Source organism: Telmatherina bonti, assembly GCF_933228915.1.
Source record: "Telmatherina bonti genome assembly, chromosome: 9".
Classification (NCBI taxonomy): Eukaryota; Metazoa; Chordata; class Actinopteri; order Atheriniformes; family Telmatherinidae; genus Telmatherina; species Telmatherina bonti.
Genome location: NC_136627.1, coordinates 23,637,882 through 23,659,686, shown reverse-complemented (window position 1 = coordinate 23,659,686; position 21,805 = coordinate 23,637,882). Strand labels below are relative to the sequence as shown.

Sequence of the window (21,805 nt, the reverse complement as noted above, 5' to 3'; positions counted from 1 at the left end):
GGAGATGTGTGTTCTTCGGATGTTTTCAAGCCAGTTTGATAACTCCAGTGTAAAGTCAACGACGAGAAACTGTTGTAACATTGTAGAATTTGAACTGATACAAAAGAGGAACAGAGAGTTCAATGAAGGAACACGCATCAGCCTCCTTTCCTGTATCAATGACCGATACACCATCGTGTTTATTGTGAAATCCTAAAGAACTAGTTTCCTGATTATCACCCCAATAATATTCTTCACTTAATGAGTAAAATGTGACAAATGAGCATGTAACCTTGGTACAATTTTTAAATGAGTATTATATCTTTGGTCGGTATATTACCGTTAGCTAAAATAACTACAAGCAAAACATAAACTGATAAATGATCGTTATTTTTTCCCAAGATAAATAATTTGTTTTATGATGGGGGATATAAACATAATAGGTTTGTTATTAATGAAAAAGCAGACTGATCAAAGTTTTTCTTTTTCTTCAAGATATAGTTGTACAGTATGCAGTAGATGTAAACTGTAAACAGTACAGCTTTGAAACGACGCTAGAACAGGAAACAGCATCACTTATGTTGGCGACATTTACTTTCATGACAAATCCTGCTCACAAAATGGCAGGAAATTAAGTCCCTTGGCGACGTGCTTATTGTGTATAACAGAAAACACGGTCCTTTATTTGTCACCCACCAGGGGCATGTCTACCCGCAAACAGGGAGGCGGAAACAGTTCTACTTACTGCAAAATAAGAGGTGCCAATACAGCGTTACATTTGTTTTGAGTGAGTGACCACATATTGGTGTTTCTTTGTTTTAATTTTGAGTTATTGTTTTTATTCATGTTTCCTCTTTAATGTGGTCTGTTTGTCTCTTAAAATGCCTGGACCTTCCAAACCTGTCGTAAAGTACTGATTTATGTTGAAGGTTTGAAAGCGGAAGTGTAGTATTTTACTAAGTGAATAGTAATTTTGCTCTGTGCCGTGTGAGGAAAGGAAGAAGAATAGAGGGTAGTTGATAGAGAAGAACAGCTGGTTTAGGAAAGGGTTCGCAGTACTTTTTTGTTATAATTTTCTTTACAAAATATAATCGTTTACATATCATTATCCTGGCGAAAGGTTGAACGGTTAAAATGGAGGCGGACAGATCCGGCGGAGGACCAAACCCGAACTCCGGAGGCGGCGGCAGTGGAGTGGGGCGCAACCCAAACGGGCCCAAAGCAACACCGGGCCAGGCGACATCAGCTGCGGCTGTCGGGGCGATGGCAGCGGCGGCGGCGGCAGCCGCAGCAGCCGGGGCCATTCCAGGGTCGTTACAGTCCCGGGAAACACAAGACGCGGACTCGGGTATGACGCTTCCCGGAATCCTGCACTTCATCCAGTACGAGTGGGGACGCTTCCAGGCCGAGAAATATCGCTGGGAGGCTGAAAGAGACGAACTCAGGGTACTTTTTTTCCTTTGTAAATTAATAAATGTACATTTGTTGCGGTAATTCCGAGTTAAACCCAGAACGGAAAATGCCAGAGGTACAAGATTTGGTCTGGGGATGTTCATATGCTCAGCAGTCAGTTCAGGATGTCAACATGCTAATTGGCTAATGTTATACATTGTGTTTATTGCAACGACCATGGTGCATCATTGCTTTCTCGAAAATGAAAGCAATAAATGTTTGTGAAAAAACCTTGCAACTTCTAGCTCATGCTCAACTATTAGAAAACCACTAGCCCCTATGCAATAAACATTGGTTAAAAAGATACTATTATAAGTGCTTTGTGGGGTTCAGACGCACATAGATCCCTGTCCCAAATATATACAACACAACCATGTAATAGATTTCTGTCAGCCTGCAAAGCTACAATTAAATACTGCTAAACGCATTAGGTGTGTCTACCTTTCCTTTTCTTTGCATTCATACACACCTGTGTCAGTTTAAAGACAGTTGTATTTTGGCAATCTTGTGCGAAACTAGTCTGTAAGCAGATAGTTATCTGATTTTTAACCCCACAGGGACAAATCAAGTTATCTGTGGTTGTTCAGTTGTGGTTGAAAATTATGACTGTGCCAGACAGTTGTGCGCTGAAATCTCTGCCTTGAGGAGTAAATAGTAAAGAAAGTTTCCCTTCAATGGAATATATCAGGGATCACCAACTCTGGACTTCTTGAGCCAGCACCTTGCATGTTTTCAATGTTTTCTTGCTGCAACACACCTGATTTACCTGATTTAAATGAAATGGTTTTCCAATAGCTTCTTGCATAGTTCTGGAAATGGTTCTTAATGACCCTTTGATTTGAGTTTGATGTTTCTCTGCTGCAACACAACTAAAATACACAGAACACTGGCCAAAGAGGACAGGAGTAGGTGACCTTTTAGACTGACTGTAAAGTGTCAGTTATTTTATTCATAAAACAATTGGAACAGTAAAAAAAAAAAAAAATGATCAAGAGGGCGTTTGGACAAAGGCCTCTGTGCTCTACATCCATACAGAACAGCTGGTAATTTTAACGTCTTTAATTCATAACTGATGTTGGCCTGTAGAAAAGGATATTTCTCTACATTTTGTGGCTCTGAAAGCAAAAGCAATCCACACACATGAGTGAGTCAGTGGTGTGGGGGGGATCTACGTGGCTGCCTCTAATGCTTTTTGTATATTTTAATATCATAGGTCTATCCTTGACTGTCTTATAATACAGTCAAGCACAGATCTACCTACTGCCAGGCTTGTGGGTGGTATTTGTGAAATGCTTCATTGTATAAAGTATATCGATAAAGCTTCTGCCTGTAAGTTAGATAAGTGGGTGGGCAACATTTAAAGGTCATTGATGTGAATCTGTAAAATAGCTAGGACAATCTATATAAATGTGTGACGCAGGGTCATACAAGTGCCCTTGAGCAAGACATTAGTCCCCTAATAGTCCCAGTTATTCAGATGTCAACAGCGGGAGACAGAAGCGAACTATGAAGCTCTTTGTATAGAAGCAACTGAGGCAAAGCATTGCTTGTACAAGGATTAAGAAAGGTTAGGAAAACATGTACACAAAAAACAATGTGTTTCTTTGCTGCATTTGTAATAGTTTGGCTTTTCATTCTTAAATTCAAATATGACCTTCCTTCTGTTACCACATTGTTTTTACAGTCGGCTGAACGGTCCTCTGGAGTTTGCAAGCTGGACAAAAACTACAGAAAGTGCACATCCTTCTGTTACTCTGCTCCTCACTTTGCCCCTGACTCAAACCCATGTAGTTATAAATAGGACCTTAATAAAATATGGATGAACAATAACAAAACTGCCTGTACTTGCTGCTTTTATCGGCATGGGTAAGTGTCGGAATGGAAATCAGAAGCAGGCCTTCGCCATGCCCAACATGTTATTAGTGCTTGTTATGGAACTGTTCTTCCATGTGCACATTTGCTGCACATGATCTGGTTTCATGGGTACAATTAGCACCACGTCCTGTGCTGAGCGAATAGGAAGATAACTGGAGTGCCAGACTGAAAAATTGACCTAGCTTACATTTTAACACCCACAGGCCACAGGCCTCTGGCTTTTGTTGCCAGCATGCTTGCACAGCTCTCAGCATGCCAGCTAGCATGCCTGCTGGCTAAATCCTGCACCGTTAACAACATACTGTAGATGTGTGTAGTATAGTTGGCTCATATATTACTCACATGGCATTTTGTGCACCTAAAATGACAAAATTATCATAGAAACATGCAAAATCTTAAATGTTTTTGAGAGGAAAACAACACTATCATCTTACAACTGTGTGACTTTGTATGTGGCAGTGTAAATGTCTTTCTCTGAGGCATAGTATGTTTCTGTGAGACCATTACGCACATCCTGTCTCTTTTGGTGTGTTTGTAGTCTGAGAGGCCACCTGTGGTGCCATGTCTCCACTGACAGACTAGGAATTAAGCCCCCCTCTTTGGACTAGATGGGACATCCCAGGTCAAACATGGGACAGGAGACAGGTGGTGGTGAACCTGTTCCTTTGGTCTTTCAGACACTATTAAATACAGTATAAAAATGTTCAAATTGCAGTGCACACATAAAAATGTCTGTCTATGATATGCTTGTTGTTGTCAAAACCTCATCAGTACATTTTAGTGTACTAACTATGCTGCACATTTTGGCAGAGACCTTTCCTTCTTTGAATTGTTCAAACATTTTAGCTATTTGATTTTATGAACCATCTTTCAAGAGTGTAGAATGGATTACTGGTAACCTATGTAACATCACTTCCTGGTACATGCGGGCTAAAAGGTCCCTGGGTACACATCTCCAATTAATAGTTTTGTCCTCTGCACTATGACACACATGACATTTGTATGCAGTACATTACTACACTGCCTGCCTCCTACCCACACACACTTAGAGGACTTGTATTATATGCATAAGGTGCTTTTTAATATGTATTCCTTTTTTTCTACATTTAAGTATCACCTCAATAATTCATTAAAAAAAATTTTTACGCCTGACATCAACAGTATTTTCTTTTGTTCCTAGTCAAGCACCTTCTAACCAAACTTTGCCATTAAGCCCAGCTTTTTAGGGTGGCATTCTGCACTGATTTCAGTACAACACACATTCTCTTTGAGATACTCCCTCAAAGCAAGCTGTCCCAGAAACGTTCATTGCTTTACTTGTTGGCTCATGGATTTTCTCCTGGGGAAGAAAGGATGAAAAGATGGAGGGTGGCCAGTGGCGGGGGAAGCTGCCCTTGACCCTGTTCTGCAGCATGTAGAGAAGGACTGACAGAACAGGCCAAAATGTGTGTCTGTGTGCTGTTACAAATTCTTGAAAGGTCAACAACAGTAGGTTACATGGAGAAGCACCCACCTGCAGGCAAAAGAGATCAGATGGCACGGCAGGTTTGCTCACAACAAGGTTCCTTTGTCATCCAGGTATTGTTATATTACCATCATGGCATGAAGACAATAACTACATGTCATCAATAAGAGACTGATTGTTTTGTTTGGTTTGTTTTTAGTAGATGGAAATGTTATATTTAGTCTTTCGTGATATAAGTAGGGATTTATTTTGACCTGCTGCGCCACAGCAGTTGATAAGAATGCCTTAAATAGCTGATGAATGGACTTTCTGGTCTTAGGCCTGTTGGCTTAGGTCCCATACTAAACAAGCATACCCTCATGGTTCTGAGGCAGGAAAAGGGCAGAAAACTAGCAAACACAAGTTAAACGTTATAATGTTACATTTTGATCTCTTAAATTGAAAAATGTCTCCATCAAAGTTGCCAATGCTTTTAATAAATTGAAAACATCCATTTCAGCTTTAAAATTTAGGCCCATTTTCCCCTTCAGCAGCTATCTAGAACAGTGTGTGTTGTCTCTATGGTAATATATGCTGTAGAAGTAGATAAGTAGTTAACATTAGATTTACAATCTTATCATTTTTGACAAATACTGTTGAAAGGATGGAGAAGTGAAGCAATGTCAGAACATAAAAATAGTTTCTAACAAATTGAACCATTTGACATAAGCATCCCTCTTATTTTGGCTTATGTTGATGTCAGGAAACATCCGTTTCTAAAGTGTATCGGCTGTTATATTTACACAAACAGTGTTGTCATTAACTTGGCCAACAAGACTGTGTCAGGGATTTTATGTTGTCATTGGGAACAGAGAGGAGCAGTGTGAGACTGGCACATGTGATTTTGATTGTTATCAGTGAGAGAGGGCAGGTAGTAGCTCACTTGTGTTTGAACAACGGTAAAAATGTGTCTTCTGCCTCTTCAGGGTGCACTGTATTATGAAATGCACTGGTTTTTATTTTTTTTTATCTTTAACTGTTACTATTTGTGTTTCATCATAGAAAGCAGTACATTGACATCTTTCTTCCTGTAACTAAGCCTCCCACATGATGACACTGCCCAGTTATCACAACAGCCCTGCTCTGTTTGACTTGGATTTTAGTTTGAAATGTAGCCCTGATTATGTCACATCAAAACAAGTCTTTTCTGCTTCTGTGAAATGTGGAAACACAGTATTTAATCAACCATTACAAAATGTATAACTGGAAATGCTTCTCAAACTGTTGTGGCAAATTCTGTCCCAGCTGCTCTATCAATCCACGTAACTATAAAAGATAATATTTTACATGGCTGTTTATTCTGAAGTAGACTGTTTTATGTTTCACAAGGCTTTTGTTGTTTCATGAAACAGTTAATATTGTTGGTGTTGCATTTTATATGAAAAGCTTTGATAATTTGCATGAGTTGACTTGCCCCATATGAATTTAAGTAAAGTCTCGGCCACACAAATGAACCCATATTTCAAGGCCTCTAAGCTCACCTACAGTGTTGATATGCTAGCTGTGACAGTGATCTCCCAAACTCTCAGATAAGCATATAAAATCACATTGCATTAGTCAGGATTACTCAGCAGCAGCAGTAAGGTTTGCTTGGCAGATAATCCCTTATTCAACTAGCCCTCCTTGCTGGTTACATGACTGTTTGTGTGTGTCTATGTGCTTTCCTCTTAGATTGACTGTACTCTGAAGCAGACCAAGAGTCTGGCTTATGAGAAGGCAAATTTAGACTGTTCTAGTTTTACAGAAGTGTTTGCGTGTGGGAGCAGACTCGTGGACACGGGCAGGGACGAATGGAGGAGAAATGGTCTGTAAAAACTAGCTGAAATAATGCTCCAGCACCACTTGGCACTGAGACTGACAGAAAGGGAGGGAGAGGAAATGTGGAAAGCTATTGTACAATCACCTGCATGAAAATCCTTAGAGTAGAAACTGGGTTAGGTCTTTTTAACCTACTTCTAATTGGGATTCTGGGGCATTTTTTTTTTTCCTTTGACCAACAGAGGGCAAGATTTTAGTTGTTGGATGTGAACTGTCTACTTTACTGATATTCAGTAGGTTTTATACTTGTTATAAATCATCATCTTTTCTACTATTTTTTTCCTAAACAAATAGTTCCTCAAGAAACTTGAAGTTACTGGGGTGTTTTTTTTCCCCTCTAACAAAACCCGTTGCTTGACAAAAGGCCAGGATGGGCCATAAAGAAGTCTCTTTCCTCAAGTTAAGAAGTTTTTTTCTCAGCAGCAAGGAAGGAAATGAACTGGAAATGTCAGGAAGGATGTTTCTTTAAAGAAGCTGTTTAAATTTGACTGGTCTGAGTCTTGTTTTTACTCCTCTCCAGCTGCACACTGAGGCCCTCTTTAAGACTTTAAGACTTTAAGGCCCCCCCCCCCCCCCCCCCCCCCCCCCCCCCCACCACCTAATTTCTTTGATTTTCCAAAAGTTTGTTTTCTTGTCAAATCAGACTTTTTTCATACTTAGTCCCTACTAACCATTTCTTTTGGTAATGAAATGTTTAACAGAAGGTTTCTTGTGGCTGCAAATGATGTAAACAACTTGGAAAAGATACAAGGTTATTTTTAGAGATATAAATGGTCAGTAATAAACCCCCCTTTTTTTTTTAACCCCATTTTTTTTTTCTTATTCCACTTCAGATTTTATTAAACTAGTTTCTTTACCAAAGTGAGTTTTTCTACAGTTAGATGAGCTTAAATTCGGTATAATATAGAAACAGTATTGGTGTCTGTGGAGATAAATCGTGTCTAGCTTGAGCTTGAGTACTGGTATGTTCAGATGGTGATATTAGCAATGCTGTAGCTTGTCAGAGTGACCACGGTGATAACGTCTATGTAGAAGGGATTACATTAAGTTTCAAGCTGCAGAAAGAGAAAAAAAAAAAAAACAAATTTGAGCAGCACTATGGCCTTTTTCAGGATAATATATGATCTAAAAAAGCATCAATTACAGTTAATGGGCTTGGAGTTGAAGACACCATCATCTACTTGCTGCAGAGAGCCCACTCTCATCTGGGCAAATTAGTCAGAAGTTTGAAGTGGAGGTGATAGAGGAATGCAAGTACTTTGGTGTTCAGCTAGACAACAGACTGGACTGGAAATACAACATGAAGCATCTGCAAGAAAAGACAGAGCAGATTCTACTTCTTAAGGAAGCTGAGATCCTTGAGTGTCTGCACCAAGATGTTGCGTAACTTGAATAAGTCTGTTGAAAGTGCAGTCAGCTTTGCAGCAATCTGTAGAGGTTGCAGCAGAAGAACCAGAGACTTAAAGAGACAGAATAAACTAATCAAAAAGGCTGGTTCGATGCTGGTAATAACTCTGGAACTGCTGGAGCTGATTGTTCAGAAAAGAAAACTGCACAAGCAGAAAATGAGGGCCCATTCTTTGCATCCTGTACGCCAGTGGTTCTCAACTTGGGGGTTGGGACCCCTACGAGGCTTGCAGGATAATTTCAGGCGGTCGCCAGATAATTGTAAAAAATATATAGCCTGCATTTATTAAATAAGTTTGGTATTTTTATCAGTTTTGTTAACATTAAACCATTAATTCAGCGATAACTGTGAAATTGGCACCTCCAATTTTCAACACTTTTTTAACTGGATGGATGGATGGATGGATGACAAAGTTGGTGCAGATGCCATGATAATAATATGAATTTGGCGTTATCTCCGTGAGACAAGCTGATTTTGGGCATACAGGTGTGTTGTCACAGCGGTGAATCAAGTCCAACATAAATACTGTATGTACTATCAGTGATTACAGTTTTTTTTCCTCAACGTTTTCATTTAAAATTGCTCCTCAAATCAAAGTAGTCAAATATTGGTATGATTATGAATTATTTGGGCTTCATGATATATATTTTTGATATGTCTCTTGGTGAATATTTCATTTCCATCCTATGCATGTTTGTGTTTCAGGCACAGGTGGCATTCCTACAGGGTGAGAGGAAAGGGCAGGAAAACATGAAGCAGGATCTGGTGAGGCGGATCAAAATGTTAGAGTATGCCCTCAAACAAGAAAGGTAAAATAAATTCTAAGTGTTGTTATTTCTTTTTCTTTCTTTCTTTCTTTCTTTCTTTCTTTCTTTCTTTCTTTTCTTTCTTTTCTTTCTTTTCTTTCTTTTCTTTCTTTTCTTTCTTTTCTTTCTTTTCTTTCTTTTCTTTCTTTTCTTTCTTTCTTTCTTTCTTTCTTTCTTTCTTTCTTTCTTTCTTTCTTTCTTTCTTTCTTTCTTTCTTTCTTTCTTTCTTTCTTTCTTTCTTTCTTTCTTTCTTTCTTTCTTTCTTTCTTTCTTTCTTTCTTTCTTTCTTTCTTTCTTTCTTTCTTTCTTTCTTTCTTAGTTCAATTCAGTTTTAAAAAGAATTTCATCGACTGGTCTGTTTTCGCCTTGGTAGAAACAAGGCTGTGAGATATTGTCTTGCATTAGCCTGTAATGTTGCCCTCATGTGGTCTTTGTGGGTCTGCAGAGCAAAACACCAGAAGCTGAAGACGGGGAATGACCAGAGTCCTGGAGACAAGAAGCCAGAGATAGAGACAGATCAACGTATGTCAAAAAAAAGCTTTATCCACTGTATTGTTTGGATAACTTCCATTGTCTACTACTGTTGACTCTGTTACTGCTACTGTTGTATTTTCAGGGAAATGTGGTTTCTGCTTTTCTCCTCTTCTGTTAATGCCTTGTTGTTACATCACTACCAAACAATCTATTTTCTGTAGTTCCCAATGGACCAGCAGAGTCAGACTCTGAGCCAGCCAATCAGATGTCCTGGAAGGAAGGACGTCAACTACTACGCAAGTAAGTCCTTTCTATTGTCTGATTTTTATACCATACAAATGTGTCCTGAGCCTTTTATGTATTTGGTTTTTTAATAGTGTGTGTATACTTCTGTGATAAATGTACACTATATTTTTCTGTGAATGTAGATATCTTGAGGAAGTTGGTTATTCAGACACTATTCTGGACATGCGCTCTAAACGTGTGAGATCCCTGCTGGGGCGGAGCAGCCCAGAAGCTAATGGGCCCCCACCCAGTGAAAGCTGTCCTGAGCCAGAGCTGAGAGCAGGAGGAGAGTCCTTGTTGGTCAGACAAATAGAGGAACAAATTAAAAGGTAATAATGTTAAAGTTGACTCTTCATCTCTGCTATTTACTCCACCAGAAAGATGGGAAGAAGTAGTAAAGGGCAAAAAAAGAAAAGCCCATGCATCCCAAAGTGTCTAACTTATCTGTCCAACATGGTCAAAGTCATGGGATGGCTATCAAGTATTGCTGCCAGTGGAACTGAGTCACAGGTGTTTACTACTGATGTCAGTACTAATAAAAACAGCAGAAGGAACTCATTCAATTCATGTTCAGATTCAATCAGTGCTGTTTAAACAAGATATCTCGACAGTATAGATGGATGCAGGTGATGATAAATGATAAACATACTGCTACAGCTCAAGAGCTCTTTAACTAAAGCAACAAATTATAATGTTCTTATATGATAAAGCACGAAGTTGACTAAGTTTGCTTCTCACGTATTAAAGACAAAACTGAGAGGAACCAATATCAAGTAGTTATTAAAAGCTGCTGCTGTAAAGGTTTGACAAACTATGTCAAGGAAAGAAGCTTATGGCTTTAAAACCTGAAGCTAAGGACTCATCGTGTCATCCTACTGTCTGGTGTTAACCCAAACTCATGTTTGTGTAAGTTTAATAAACTGTGAACTTGCCCATAGGAATGCCGGCAAGGAAAGCCCCAAGGTACGTGCGGGTGGCTCAGTCCTGGATAAGATCCCTTTCCTGCATGGCTGCGAGGACGATGATGAAGACGACAGCGATGAGGAAGATGACTTCCAAGGCATAGCCACTGACTGCATAGATAGTCCACAAAAGAACAAAAAGTCTCGCGTGAAGGTCTGATTAGTGATGCGAAAATCAGTAACTTCACCTGCAAATAGTTTCTCAGTCAGCCTTGCGTAATGTGGATGACTTGTCATGTGCTCTGCTCTTCCATCCAGATGAGTTCAGAGCCTATGACCACAGGTCTGGACCCCGAGGATGAGGAGGACGAAGATGACTCAGAAGACGCCCTCAGTGAATTTGACTTTCTTGGCTCGGGGGAGGATGGGGAGGGGGCGGGAGAGGCCAGGATCTCAGGGGATGGACGGGAGTTAGGTACGCTGTTGCCATAGCAACATCACCAGCACTGCCAGAATCACTGCCACCAGTGTACCTGTCTTTTTTTTTTTTTTCTCCCCTTGCTCACCTTTTTACCTTTTACTTCTCGTTGTGTCTTGGCATCTCTTCTTGTCAATAAAACCAGCCTCTTTTCCCAACCACATGTCTCTGTCCTGTTTCACGAGCTGTCAGTCTGTGACTTGTAGAGCTGTGTGGCTGTCATCTGTGTGTAAAGTTACTTTTTGTGGTCCAGAGGCCATTCAAAGGTTATCACGCATGCTGCCTCCTCTAGTTATGTGTTGACATTTCATTCTTCCTATCATACTTGCACAATGGCTTTGTTGGTTCTAAAGATTTCCTTTCTCCCATGACGATGAATCCAAATAGTTAGTTTCTTTTTTATTATATCTGAAGAAAATAGAATCTCTCTTTGCCTTTTTCCACCTGCATTTTTGTCATCTCTCCATCTGTTGGCCTCCGTCCATTTCCTGCCTGTTGGCGTGACTGGTTTTTTATTTTTGATTTTTTTTTTATGTTTTTTATTTTTTCTTTCTCCCTTTGCTGGGCTCAGAGAATCGCAGGAACAAGTTACAAGGCATGATGTCGGACTTCCCCCCTAAACCTACCCCACCCCCTTCTGTATCAGGACAAGCTCGCTCCGGGGAAGGTAAGACTTCCACATCTAAAATGCCAGAAAAAAACATAGATTATCATCGTCTACTTCATTCTCTTCAGCATCCCACACAGTAGCTGATATTGTTATAAACCCTGCGTGGGGGTGTGCTACAAGGACTTGTCCCACAATTGTAAATATTTCCTCTACTACATAGTGTGGGAGTAAAAAAAAAAAAAAAAAAAAAAAAAAACGAATGATCAATGCCTTATATGATTCTTTGCCATATAAAGCATAGCATTTATAGAGTGGTGATGTTTTTCAAGAAATGCAGTGCTTGTGCTTTTCCACTTCCACCTGCAGGTGGAGCCCTAGGTTTCTCCTCTGATGTCTTCATTATGGATGCAGTTGGAGGAGGGGACATGAACCTTGGTGAACTAGCTGATCTCACTGTGGCCAATGACAATGATCTCTCAATGGATGTAAATACAGATTCCGTCTGGTCAACGCTCATTGTAAACTACTGCACACTTGTTCTACCCAGTTATGAATGTTTCCCTCTCGTGTTCATGTCCCTTCAGATGCAGGATAACAGAGAGGAATTTAAGAAGACGTGGAACCCTCGCTTTACACTACGCAGCCACTTCGATGCCATCCGGGCTTTGACCTTTCATCCCAGTCAAGCAGTGCTGCTCACAGCATCTGAGGATGGTACACTAAAACTGTGGAACCTGAACAAGGCCATGCACTCTAAAAAGTAAGAACATCATATAATCAAGCTAATTTCTGAAGCCCCCTCCCCTTTATTTTTTTTTTCTAAAAAAAATAACTTGCTACTTTCTGATATCACACAGATATACAAATATAAACCCAAACAATGCAGCAAAATGAATAGTCATTCATGCCTGTCCATCTGTCCACAGGAACGCTGCTTTGGATGTTGAGCCCATCTACACATTTAGAGCACACAGGTGAGTTCGACCTCACACATTACTGATGACAGTTTATCCTTTGTACACATCCAATGCACCACATCACTAAAGCCTGGCTCTTTTCGTGTAGTGGAGCTGCTCTGTCACTGACGATGAGTGAGGATGGAGAATCCTGCTACAGTGGAGGTTTGGATGGAACTGTGAGGTGTTGGAAGATGCCTGACCTCAACGTAGATCCTTACGATAATTATGGTAAGTCTTAACCAGCTGTTACACATTCAGCTTACTCCTAATCTGTGATTTTTCTTTTGTGTGTTAATGTCACATTAAAATTGTTTGGTTTTTTTGTCTTCATTCAGATCCTGGCATTGAGAGCAGTGTGCTAGCAGGCCACGAGGACAGCGTTTGGGGTCTGACATACTCAGGAGTTCACCATCGTCTCGCTTCATGTTCAGCTGATGGCACCATTCGCATCTGGGATCCTCAGAGCTCATCTCCCTGTGTGTCTGTCTTCAATAAAGAAAGAGGTACACATCTGTGCTGTGTTGTTGCCCACAGGTACAAAACCGGAACAAAGCCAAAAACATAAATGACAAAAAAAAAGCAAATCAGCAGCATAACAGAAAGCAACAAAGCAAGAAATGCAAGAAAAATACATTTTACAAAACAGGAAATAAGGCAAAATTTTAGAAAACTTGACAAGCATTTATAAAACATTAAAATACAAAACATAACTTTAATGCAGAAAATATAACAAAACAGAAACAAGGACAAAGAAGTGGAATCAACAGCTTTGTACAATTCTATGCTCAAATATATTGAGTTAAATGTAATTTCTTAATGTTTTCTTTTAAAATTGTCTAACTTTCTTGTCATTTCTAAATTTGCTTTGATCAGTAATTTTCTAGGCTTTTTTATTTTATTTTTTTAAAGATCTTTCAGTTCATCTTCAGTCAGTTTATTTCTTTAGTTTCACCTGATCTGTTCGTAAAACTTTTAGCTTATAGCTCCTTCAGCAAGCCTCCTCTCTCTCATTCTGCTGGATTTTTAGGAATGCAGGCTTTCTTTATAACCTTTTGCTACTATCACAGGCAGGAGGAGCAAGGATATGGGGAACAGCAATTATTTTATTGCAACTCCTTTTTTCCCCTGTGTTGCACTTTAGATTTGTATATATATATATATATTTTTTTTTTTTTTAAACCAAGCAGTGTGTTGTGCACCTCTTTTCTACTGTACTGAAGGGTTCATAGATCTGCTGTGTCCAGTCTCAACAACTTCATAAGGTCTTGCCTTTTTCCAGAGCATGGAACGCCCACTTCAGTGGCGTTTGTGGCCACTGACCCCAACCAGGTGGTGGTGTCCTTTGATGCTGGCGAGACACTTCTTTACGACCTCAACACAGAGCAGAGCGTCACTGCACTGGAGACCCAGACGAAAGATGGTATGATCTGAACACTACAAAGAAGCTAATTGTCCACCAAAAGTAAATTTGTTTTGGAAGTATACGAAGAGCAAATAGATGAATGAATAGAATTAATTTGACACTTTGTTTTGATTTTGCAGGCAGCGAACTCATCAACCGCGTTGTCAGTCACCCAACAGAGCCTGTTTCCATTACTGCACATGAAAACCGCACTATCCGCTTTCTGGACAACAAGACAGGTTTGTTATTGTCGAGGAAGATTGCTGCAAGTTGTATTTCTGCCCAAAGTTTGTTGTTGTAATTTGTTTATTAATAATTTGTGCATTGGTAATATTATGGTCCCATAAATGCAGTTTATGTATAGATATTGACATGGTATTGTATGATGTGATTCCTGTTTACAGGAAACTCTTATCAATTTCTTTAGATGAGATTTATGTTTAAATCCCATTGAGGGTGGCAGTGTGAGTGCATAACTTGTCTGTTAATTAGCCCTACAAAGTTGGTGCGTTGTGTTTTTCTGCAGGTAAAGTTGTCCATTCAATGGTGGCCCACTTAGATGCAGTCACATGTCTTACTACAGATCCTAAAGGCACTTACCTCATCTCTGGCAGTAAGTATTTCTCAAAATCTAATGTCTTCCAAAGTAAATGCGCTCAAAATAATTACTTAGATTTTATGCATTCTGAAAGTAGTCCAGTTGTAACAGTGTATTAGATTCCTATACACGGTACTATGTAGTCATTTTTACTTGTCTTAACACATTGTCTTTACTTCCTCAAGGCCATGACTGCTCAGTCCGCCTGTGGATGCTGGAAAACAGAACATGTGTGCAGGAGATCACCGCTCACAGGAAGAAGCATGATGAGGCCATTCATGATGTGGCCTTCCACTCTTCCCAGCCCTTCATTGCCAGCGCTGGTGCAGATGCACTCGCCAAGATCTTTGTGTGAAAGCACTGTTGTCATCCTGGTGAGTAGGAGGCTGACAAGAAGCAAGGACTGGATTCAGAGCAGGCCTTGTTGAGGTTTACAGATCTTTGTGAGTGTTAGTGCAAATCAGAGAAGTAAAAAAGAAGGGCTTTTTAACTATGAAGCCCTTTAAATTAAATTCTGTCTATTGCAAGTTGCCCAGCTTTGTGGAAATACAACTAACTGTTGGTTTGCACTTTTAATCTGTATGAGGACAAAAGGCCAAAAAAAAAAAAAAAAATCTGTGTTGGATTTTTGTCAGACAATAATGTTAATGTCTCACTAAATCATATTATTTTCTGTGGCTTCACAGAGCTGTTTCATGCTTGGTTCCATTTTGGGGATCAAATAGTTGACTTTAAAAATCCTAAAGCTGAACCCATATTTATTTACTTTATTCAGACCTTTACTATTACTTTTCTTTTATAGCTTTTGGCCTCTTTTTATGTAAAGGCTTGTGGGACTTTTATGATTTAAGATTTTCGATTAAAATTTTTATGTAGCACTTTAAACACAGCAATGATCAAAGTGCTGAATAATAAAACAACAACAAAAAACATATCTAAATACATATGATGTAGGCCAAGAAACATAAACAGTCAAGAATTTATTAAATGATCTTTAAGATGAATTGAATCCTTAAAATACATGAACGACTTGCTTAAATTAGTGTTAGAAGCCAAAGAAAATAATTGGGTTTTAAGTAAGGATTAAACAACGAGGAGTTGTGCATTACATGGTTATAATGCAGGACACGGAGTATAGAACAACACAATGCACAGTGGAGTGTTTTTTTTTTTTTTGTTTTTTTTTAAAAAACTTGCTGAATAAACTGAAGTATAGGAACAATTTCATGTTGGCCTTGAGGTACTTATGCTAAAATAACTGTTGTCAAGCTACAGCGCGTTTCTATCATTCAGCTGTCAAAAGCCAGCTGATCTTAAGCAGTTGATGTGTTGCTATAGTGATGCCTGTAATTGAGTCCCTTGTTGAACTATGTGCGACTATGTATGAAAATAATGCGTGCCAGTTGGCTTTAGATTCATCACTGACCGTGTTATAAGGAGAGTTTTAAAATCAGACAGTGATGACGCCTGTTTAATGTTTGACTGTGTTTGTTAACACAGCTTTGGTGCTGCTACCACAAAAGCCTGATCCCCTCTCAGTTTCAGTCTCGTCTAAGGAACCAAGAGGAGCTGCCAGAAGACTTTAAATGTAGTGAAGAAGTGTAGGGTTGAGTAGGTCTGATAGGGTGGTGCTAATAATAACAAAGTCTTTAAGACTCACAGGAACTCCTGCTTAGGGTGGAACCTTGTGTGCCAACGCAGTGTTCCAAATGCAATCGTAAGATTTTATGGTTGACATCGTCAAAGGTTGCCATCAAATCTAAAAGCAACAGAAAAACAGCATCCCCTCAATCTGTGGTAAGTAAGGTGTCATTAAAATCTTTTAAAAGTGCAGTTTCCATGGTGAGACGAAGTTTAAAACCAGACTGAAAGACCTAAAAAATTTTCTCTCCATCTAAAATTTGCCTTCAGTTGGTTTAAAAAAAACCTCTCTTTTTATTTTGGAAAACAAGCTAAGATATGGGTTTAAAATTAGACAAAGCTAAAGGGGTCCATAACAGGTTTTTCCTTTTTTACTGACCAATAATGTCTCCTAAAGTCCAAGTGACACATGTTTAAACTGCTGAAATACAGCAGAGCAATGGGAAGCAAGTGACTGGGTAGGGATCTGCTCTGATGCCTTCAGCTTCACTAGCCAACCGTTTTGTCTACCCCTGTGTTTGTTCCTGCTAACAGGTGAGGCACGGCACGGCACAGGTAGCCTGGCAATCCCCATAGGAGCAGGGAACACAAGTCAATCTTGGTTAAATCCCACCAGCTGAATTATCAAGCAAAGTTTAGTGACGATACTTCAGCTGAGAGTATGCTCACCACCCATGAGAATTAGGATACAGCCAGGAAGAACAGCTATAGACAGTGGGCCACACATAGTTTCTTTCCCCTTTTTGAAATAAATATACAGTGAGTGCTAAAAATATTTAGACTGTTCCCTGATCTATACCTGTAACTTAAGTATATAAGGAACAGAAGGTCATGATTCACACTGTTTAATGCGGGCTGTTTATGACTCAGTACTGTTGGGTTATGCCAATTATATTTTTTAAGTATTGATACCGAGAGTTTTTTTGTCTGCGTGTTGATGGTCCGTAGGAACAGTTTCTGGATGAAGTTATGAAGAACTAATAAACCAGTAGCCCACACCTGTCCATGATGGGCATATTTATTGACTGATTAATCAATCGTTAAGAATTTCATTGATGACATTATTTTTTAATCACTGAAACTAATGCATCTTTAAAATGCTGTTGCATGTGAGCATGTATTTTCCAGTGTAACCATTAAATGAGTCCCATTTCACTGCCATAACAGATGTTCATCTTGTAATGAAGATCTAAATAAGGAAACACACTGGGTTTTCTAGCTTTACTGCATTTTAATTTAGTCCATGAATACTGAATTTTAATATAAAAATGTTGATGAATAATTGAAAATCCACCCTGAGCCAATGAAATAAGTTGAGTCACTCGTCCAGTTACACCTTGGCCTCTAGCTAGAGCTTCTGTTTCAAAAGGGCCCATTAAATTTAATTAAAGCAGTGTACACTTTTAGACCTCATGACTTCAGTATGTTAGGCATGAATTTATTGTGAGATGGGGTCTTGTGCATCGTCCTTCATTTGTTTTGTGAGCAGTTCTGGCCAGTCTAACTTTTTCCATTGCTTGTCTTCATTTAGAGTTCTCCAACCACAACTGGGACAAAAAGAGACTGAAGATGACAGCGGATACATTTCATCTGCTCTCTCCCACTGACACACACACTTGTCCTGCACCCCACTGGTTGGGCCATCAGCACAGGACACCATCCTCCCCCATTCAACTTCTCACAGTTCTCTGATGCCTCAGTGACTTCTTGTTATACTAATCACATCTTGTAATGCTTTTTTATAACTTTAAAATCCTGGCTGCTCTGTTTTCATGTAATCACATTTCAAGTAACACTTTTCTACACTACAGTATTCTGTTCTGCATTTTTTTTCCCCAGTCTGCCAACTATTAGTACAAAGCACTTTGTGTAAATGATTGTGCGCTTCAGCTGCTGACACACATTACTCCCATTTCCAAGTGAATCAACTAGGAAACACTGCACACACTGCACAAACACACTGCCACATTGCATTTTACAGCTTCTTTTAAATAGTTGAAAGTACTAGTGGCTAGTATAACATGTATGCATGACCTAAAGCAGTTATGGTTCCCAGTGGTGACAGAAAAAACCCAACCCAGTCTGCATTGGGAATCAATGTATTACATTCCAAAGACTCCAGGTAGTGTGTGTGTGTGTGTGTGTGTGTGTGTGTGTGTGTGTGTGTGTGTGTGTGTGTGTGTGTGTGTGTGTGTGTGTGTGTGTGTGTGTGTGTGTGTGTGTGTGTGTGTGTGTGTGTGTGTGTGTGTGTGTGTGTGTGTGTGTGTGTGTGTGTGTGTGTATTTAGGTTGGAGAATGTTTAACTTAGTTGTTTGCGAGGAGGCACTAGACGATGGTTAGCCAGTGTTCAACAAATAGCTTTAATTTCAGATGTGTCAGTTAGACATATAGTCTCATTGTAAGACTGATTATCATCCCTGTGGTTCTGCCCCTGTGTGCGTGCGTGCGTGTGTGTGTGTAATATATGTCACTTTGCTGTACATGATACAAAAAAACACATTTCCACAATCCTTATCTATTTCAACCTCTGCTCTGCAGACTGATGCTCTCGCACCACATTAACTAGCTACAGACAGGCATCATGAGTGCAGCTGAAGTCAGAGGTGGTGTGTGCTCGCTCAACAAATTGCACACAGTCTGCCAATTAGTGCTTTTTACTGTACAGACAAGTGTGTATGATGTGTGTTTGTAAGTGCGCTAGTGAAATCATGGTGCTATGAAGGACCTTGTCAGTCTTGCGTCAGAATCAGGGACCTGTTCAGTGTATTTGTGTGTGAAAGAGAGTGTTTTTCTCACTCACGGGGCTACAGATATTGAAATCACCTTTTTAAACCGCGTCTAATTGTTGTAGGATTTCATTTAATGTGTTCACATTTCAGAATGGACTGTCGCTATTAAATAGAGGGACATAAACATTGATTGTTTCAGGCTTGAGTGTACAGAGGCAAGGATTAAAGCGAGAATCTGCAGGGTAACTTTTCCTCAGATGTCATTTGGTCTTTTTTCAAGTTGGTGCCAGGTCTTTTTTGGGGAGAAGTTGTTTTTGGTTTGTTGCTCTTTATTTAGGCTTCGGAAAAGCGCTGATGGCACTTTTGCTGGTGTGTTAAGGTTCCCTTTCATGGAGTGCATCAGTTGCACAAGAGACACATCAGCCAGGACGCTAGTGAAAGTCGTTTTCTCTTTTTAAAAAGGATTGAGGAGAGGAAAACGGGAATTCTGCTACAAAAATATCATCAATGTAATTTAATATTGTTGATAGAATTTGCTGGTTTTGTTTTGAACGTAACCCAGAAATAGCTGTTTTTCTTCTTGTGGAAATGGTTTTCTTCTTCGACACCTTCCATCAGACTGAAATTTCTATTGACATCTGCGTAAGATTGCATGTTCTAATGCAGAGAACATGATTGTTAAAAGTTTGTAGTCTGGGTTGTATTGATTTAACTTATGCAAGCATAGGCTGCATGTAACAGAACTTTGTTTGGAGACTAGTAGATGCAGAAGACATAGACTGAAATTCATTCACCTGATTACTGTCCAGATATTAACAGGCTGCTCAGTAAACTCAGAAACATTGCCGTTCAGAAATGTTATTCATTAGTCTACCCCTGTCTACCCCTGATGGATTCCATACAAAATCTATAAAAAGAAAAAAAAAAGAAAGAAAAAATAGGTCACACCTTTATTTAAAGAAAAATTGCCCCTTGACCTAAAAATATTCAGTGAATACTTTATTTTTTTTTTTTTAACTTGAAAAAAGTGCAAGAACATGATGTGAAATCGGCTGTTAAACCTACAGGGTCATATATGGGTTCAGATGTCAGGTCAGAGTATTAAAACAACTTCATAGATAAAGACTTCTCTACTATTTCCCCAGCATTAACATTCAGAATCTGTTTGCTTTTTAAGGGAGGGTGGTGGACTAATGTTTGGGATTAGGCAACACGCCAATCTGCTGCTGTTTTGACATGAATCTGTCAAAGAAAACAACCAGTTGCCACTACATTGTTGTTCTACAGAAGGTCACAATATCCTATTGTCACATTTTACTGCTCTTTGGATCCATATTGCACTACATCTAAAAGTGGATGCTTAGTTTAGGAGTGGACATACAGGGTGAAGAAACAATGCTTCGCAGATGTTTCTTTTACAACCTGGTGATAGCCACGAGGGTGCAACCTGCTGTGGCTCACACCCATTTGATAGCAAGCTACTGATGGTCAGCTGCTGCTTATTTTTTTCACTCTGAGCTACTGTGCCCTCACTGAGGAACAAAAAGAAGACAAATCAGTATGACACATCAAAAAATGATATCGAAACAGAGGTTGTAAATGATGACTAGAGCTGCCATTATGTGTAAATGTCTATCATTTCCTTTTTACTTTCTCGCATTTTTTTTCATATGATTTATCGATATGTAAGAAAACTGTAGTATCATAAGTGAATCATTCTTCCTCGCTAGGCATAGAAATTGCTTGTGATTAATAATGGCAATGTAAATCTTGTAAAAAAAACAAACTAAAATGGTTAAAAAAAAAAAGAAGCAAGAAACATTTTGAAAATGTTTAAAAAAAAAAAAAAAAGTTACCAGTCAGAGGCCAAGGGTAAAGGACTCTCATTTCTTTGTGGTTTTTTTATTTTTTATTTTTTTTTATTATTAGCAATTTATCACTGTGTGATATTTTGTACATCATATTAAGCTGTACTCAAACAATTTACTCAAACTACAAGGGACAAAATACCTGCTTTTTATTGATTTTGTTTTATTATATATTTTTGAACTGCATTCTAGCTTGTATCAAATGAATCTTTTTGTTTACGGGTCCCTGTTGGATGTCATTAAGGAAGAAAAGAAAACAAAAAAAAAAAATGAAAATTTTGTACAGTGAAGCGAGTGTTGTGTCTTTCTTGTTCTAGATGGAATTCTTTTAAGGGAAGAAAGGAAGAATAAAGGAATATTGGTTTTTTTTTCTGCAGCTTATTGCACTTTCAGCTGTAGGAGGATGAAAAAAAAATGTGATACTGATTTTTATTGGTCTGTTTAAAAATCAGACCTGAAAAACTTAACTTCATGCAGTCCCAGTTTTGAAAAGATTGGAACAATATAAATAAATAAATAAATAAATAAATAAAAAAACTAATGGTTTTGCAAATCCAATAAATGTATTATTTCTTTAGAAAAAGAATCTCAAACGATGATAAGGTTTAGCAATATATCTATAGGAAAATAAGGTGAAGTGGGGCAACTAATTGTAGGAGAATCAAATGGAACTAAACAGAAGCCTCTGAGCGTTGGACCGATTAGATATAATGGGAACAGATCTAAAAAACTACATTTTACAGAACAAGTTTCTTAAAATGAAGGATTTGCAGAATTACACCAATCTGGGAAAAAATGACTGAAAATTAGAGAATTTTAAAAATACAGTTCATTAAAGTAACATTGCCAAAACTTTGCTTAGTTATATGTATATGTTTCTACAATGCATATCTTCTGAGAACATTTCTGTGTGCAAATCAATACTGAGTGCCCAAGATCTTTAGGTCCTCAAGCAGCCGCATTAAAACCAGGTAAGATGCGGCATAGTCACAGGAACATGTCCAGAAAGCACTTCCG

At 38.9% G+C, this 21,805-nt stretch overlaps 1 protein-coding gene across 1 annotated transcript; it reads left to right on the top strand.

Annotated features, from left to right (window-relative positions):
* Window positions 1-970: 970 nt before the first annotated feature.
* On the top strand, window positions 971-21,033 carry strn4 (striatin, calmodulin binding protein 4). Its single transcript, XM_079246991.1, has 18 exons — window positions 971-1,425; window positions 8,742-8,845; window positions 9,288-9,364; window positions 9,538-9,616; window positions 9,745-9,930; window positions 10,540-10,717; window positions 10,822-10,978; window positions 11,553-11,648; window positions 11,958-12,076; window positions 12,176-12,351; window positions 12,518-12,565; window positions 12,657-12,778; window positions 12,886-13,053; window positions 13,830-13,970; window positions 14,093-14,191; window positions 14,479-14,565; window positions 14,736-14,924; window positions 17,723-21,033. Exons 1-17 carry the CDS (start codon window positions 1,114-1,116, stop codon window positions 14,903-14,905), a joined length of 2,319 nt encoding a protein of 772 aa, XP_079103117.1. The 5' UTR covers window positions 971-1,113; the 3' UTR covers window positions 14,906-14,924; window positions 17,723-21,033.
* Window positions 21,034-21,805: the final 772 nt, after the last annotated feature.

Coding starts and splice junctions, on each gene's coding strand:
- strn4 (XM_079246991.1), top strand. CDS start 1,114: ATGGAGGCGGACAGATCCGGCGGAGGACCAAACCCGAACTCCGGAGGC. Junction 9,931..10,539: donor ATAGAGGAACAAATTAAAAG/GTAATAATGTTA, acceptor ACTTGCCCATAG/GAATGCCGGCAAGGAAAGCC. Junction 14,566..14,735: donor CACTTACCTCATCTCTGGCA/GTAAGTATTTCT, acceptor TACTTCCTCAAG/GCCATGACTGCTCAGTCCGC.